This window comes from Condylura cristata, unplaced genomic scaffold (genome assembly GCF_000260355.1).
Source record: "Condylura cristata isolate star-nosed mole 26May11 unplaced genomic scaffold, ConCri1.0 scaffold00017, whole genome shotgun sequence".
NCBI classification, from domain to species: domain Eukaryota; kingdom Metazoa; phylum Chordata; class Mammalia; order Eulipotyphla; family Talpidae; genus Condylura; species Condylura cristata.
This window is the reverse complement of record NW_004567118.1, coordinates 16,586,107-16,589,793: the sequence shown is the minus strand read 5'-3', so window position 1 is coordinate 16,589,793 and position 3,687 is coordinate 16,586,107. Positions and strand designations below refer to the sequence as shown.

General features: G+C 43.6%; 1 protein-coding gene across 1 annotated transcript; it reads right to left on the bottom strand.

Moving 5' to 3' along the window:
• Nucleotides 1–1,088: 1,088 nt before the first annotated feature.
• On the bottom strand, nucleotides 1,089–3,122 carry LOC105853757 (C-C motif chemokine 15-like). The gene is made up of 3 exons (XM_012726131.1): nucleotides 2,997–3,122; nucleotides 2,056–2,170; nucleotides 1,089–1,317 (listed from the first exon to the last, which is right to left on the bottom strand). The coding sequence occupies exons 1-3, from the start codon at nucleotides 3,070–3,072 to the stop codon at nucleotides 1,206–1,208; spliced, it is 303 nt and encodes a 100-aa protein (XP_012581585.1). The 5' UTR covers nucleotides 3,073–3,122; the 3' UTR covers nucleotides 1,089–1,205.
• Between the last annotated feature and the right edge of the window lie 565 nt (nucleotides 3,123–3,687).

The following is a 3,687-nucleotide window of genomic DNA, read 5'->3' as shown; positions in this document are numbered from 1 at the left end:
TGAGTAAATAATTTTTTTTAGAGCTTAGTGTGTTATTTTCAATTTTATGAGATAGTTGACCAAGATGTAATAATTGCAAACACCATATTTTAGTAGATATGAATGTAATGCTATTAGCTCCAATTTTAAATGTTTTTGTCAGTGTTCTTTAACTTCTTTTTGTTCTTTATTTTTAAAGATTTATTTATTTATGCATACAGAACTGAGGTACAGGCCAGAGGTACAGGGGTGGTGAGAGGATTCAGCAGAAACAGCAGGGAGCAGAACAGGCAGATTGAAAAAGTACACTGCTGAGGGGAGCAGCGGGTGAGACAGGAGAGGTCTGCCCGCCATGTGGGTCACGGCCAGGGTTTGAACTCATGCTGAAGTGGCTGCCGCTAGATTCATAGTGTTATGCTTTAACCCATTGTGCCACCAAGGAGGGCCCTGTTCTCTAAAGTTAAAGGTGACATCTATAGGAAGGTATATCTATTAAGAAAAAAAGCATCCAAAATGTAGGAATAAGGCAAACGAATAACAGCAGACCTTCCCTGTCATGTTGGAACTCTGACTGAAAGGCCGCCTCAGGAGGCTTGCAATCTGCAATAAGAACAAATTTTTGATTGGTATTCTATTTACCATTGATCAGGTCCCAGTTTTTGTGATGTTACTTGTTAACTTGTAATTGTTTTATATCTTGTAACTATTTTATATTTAATATTCACATTTAGCATCGAGGCAAATGATTGTTATCTGATAGAAAAGATAATCCCCAAAGTTACAGTTTTATTACCGTATAGGACATTAATCTGTTTTTCTCTAAGAAACCTTTCAGAATGCCATTCCCAATAACTATGAATCTCTGTTCTTCCAATGATCTTGAAGTTTGTTTTCTCACTAATGTGTTAAATACATCATTGACATCTTCCCTCTATATTTGAATGAGTCATGTTTTTAGCTTTAAGAAATTGTACAATGATCTCTCATCTTGAAAAAAATTAATAAGCATAAATCCATACTTTGGTTCGGCAAGTTCCATACTTTCTTTTTCTTTTTAAAGTTCAAGCACAATTAGTTGAATGCTCTTTATTGATGCTTTATTGCTTTGTAGCCAGAACAGAATAGTAATTGCTGCTTTCAAAAAAGTAAATCAGTTTAAGAAACTCCCAGGAAGCAGTCAGGTGAGAGGTGGAGGCAAGGTGAGGCATCGGCAGCCTTCTTTTCAGTCAAGTCTGTTTCCTTGATCTTTCCTTCCTTAATTTCAGGTCTTTCATGCAATTCAAAACTTTTTCTTCACGTGGATCTGTACAGATCTTCTTCCCTTTCTTGTTGAGGAAGCTGTGAAGCCATGGGGAGAGAGATTACAGATTAAGGAGGGTTCATCAAATGGGGATGGGGGCCCCCCTCCTTTTGCCCTCTACCCCCTCACTCAGCCCAGCCTGCTCTTTCCTTTTCTTCTGCAGAAACTCAGGGTGTTTCCTCTCTGGGACCCCCTTCAGCCTCTGAGCCTCCCTAGGTGACTCATGGGGGTTTTCTCAGGCAGCCTTGTTCCTGCTCTCAATTTCTTCCTCTAAACTCCCTCCATTGGGAGCCTCTTATACCTGGTGCCCTACAGGATTCTAAGGACAAACCTCTCCCCTACCTGGCAGGATCCAGGGGGTGGAACTTTTCCAGAAACCAATGTATTATTAACTTCTCCACCCCTTATTATGCTCAATGAAATAAGCCAGAAGGAAAAAGAAAAATATTGGATGGTTTCGCTTATAGGAGGAATGTAGGGGGGCCAAATGAGGGACCAGGAAAATAAGTTAAAAAACAAAATTAACAGGCAACTATTAATCAGAGACACTGCAGGGGAGGGGGAGGAAGAGCGACCAAAACAGGGGAGGGATGAGAGATCATTGTACAAAACACCTGGTGATGGTGCCCAGGTTGAATTGGTGGTGGGAATTTTGCAGGGACTATGACCCGAGAGGAGAAAGCATGCATTGTACAAAAAGGAAGAGTGATGTAAAATATATGGAAAAACAAACAAAGTTCTCCCTTCCAAGACAGGACAGTGAGCTTGGCACTTACATGACAGCATCCAGGGAGCACCCACTGGTCTCAGAGTAATCCTTCATGTTCCTACATCGGATTCTTTGTGTGCTGAGGCTGAAGCAGCAGTCAGCAGCATTGTGCACGGCGGTATCTATAAGAGAAAGTGCTCCTCTTAGAGAAAACCCTTTCCTTTTTAATTCTGAAGTGCTGGGGAGGCTGAGAATGTACAGGGCTTTCTTCTGCTAGCACTTGCTGGCACCTCCTTGCTTCACTCTCGAGCTCTGTTGAGCTATGTGTCTGAAGGCAGCCTGGCAGGGACACAGCAGGACCAGGACTGTTTCTCCCAGTGGGGGAAAGATCTAATTCCTGCAGGAAGCATCAGTGGACACTGTCTTCCCCAGGGGAGCTGACTGTCAGGACAGGATGGCCTGGGGGAGCAGTTGTCATCTTTGGAGGATCAAACTCGCACTGAAGCGGCTGCAGCTTGCTTGCAGTGCTGCGCTTTAAACCCGCTGTGCCACCAGGAAGGGCCCAGGTATGTAATTACAAAAAATAAATGAATAAAATGGGTAGGCAGACTTCAGTGAGTTGCTTACCTGACTTGTCCCATTTCCTTTCTAAAATGATAGCTTTACATTAGATGGCATATAATAGTTCTAGAATACTAGAGCTATGCTTTCTAAAATTTACAACTTATAATAGTTCTTTTGACCTACCACCTAATGTGTCAGCTAGGAGAAGGTATCAAATGATTGTAGTCATGAGAAGGGAGAGAATTGTTTCTCCAAGTCAGATCAGATATCTTTATACAGTGTTTGCCAGGTTGCAGGGACTGAAGCAGCTTTTAAACAAGTGTCATTTTCATACCATGTCTGGGGCAAGGAGCAATCACAAGAGGACAACGAATCTGCTGTCTCCTCCCCAGGTCACAACTTACCCTGGACCTGACCACCAGTGAGAAGGCTCATTGAACTCACCCTGCGAAACCTGGAGTTCATCGGCCAGGGCTGCTGCCAAGAAGAGGAAGAGGAGGGCTGCTGCAGAGAGCTTCATCTTCCTGTGTGCAGGCAGAGCCGGCCTGTAGACTCCTGGGCGCTCTGCTCTCAATCCCCATGGACTCCGGCTCTGTCCTTGTATTTAAAGAATAGGAGGACCAGGAAGTCCCAGAGCAGTAGTCAGAATGCTGTTCTATGCCCATGTAATAGACAGCATACTATTTCTGAAAAAAGGAACAAGGCAGATGCAATAGGAAGTAGAGGACAAAGCATGGCTTGAGGCTTTTCAACTGCCTTATGGATACAAAGAGTATTTTACAAAGGACCCTTCCCCTAGAGACTCATTCCATCCTCTAAAGCAGAGTTGTTTTTTCCCCTCTGGAGCACCTCACCTTCAACTGCACCATAACCATTTACAGGGTAATGACCAGAGTGAATGTTCTAACACGTTAACACTTGTGAAGAACCTTGATCCTTTACTCTGAGGCTAAGTTGTGAAAAGCCGTGTTGACTTTGTTCACTGGAACCCGCTCTTGGATCCCCAGTCACCATTTAAGAAGACTGACTAACTTGAGGCTGCCATGCTATGAGGAAGCATAGGTATTCTGGTAGATATCCCAGTGAGCAGAGCTTCAGGACACCAGCCTAGGTGCCAGACACAGGCGTGAGGAAG

Coding starts and splice junctions, on each gene's coding strand:
- LOC105853757 (XM_012726131.1), bottom strand. CDS start 3,072: ATGAAGCTCTCTGCAGCAGCCCTCCTCTTCCTCTTCTTGGCAGCAGCC. Junction 2,171..2,996: donor TGAACTCCAGGTTTCGCAGG/GTGAGTTCAATG, acceptor TTTCTCTTATAG/ATACCGCCGTGCACAATGCT. Junction 1,318..2,055: donor TGCTCCCTGGATGCTGTCAT/GTAAGTGCCAAG, acceptor ATGGCTTCACAG/CTTCCTCAACAAGAAAGGGA.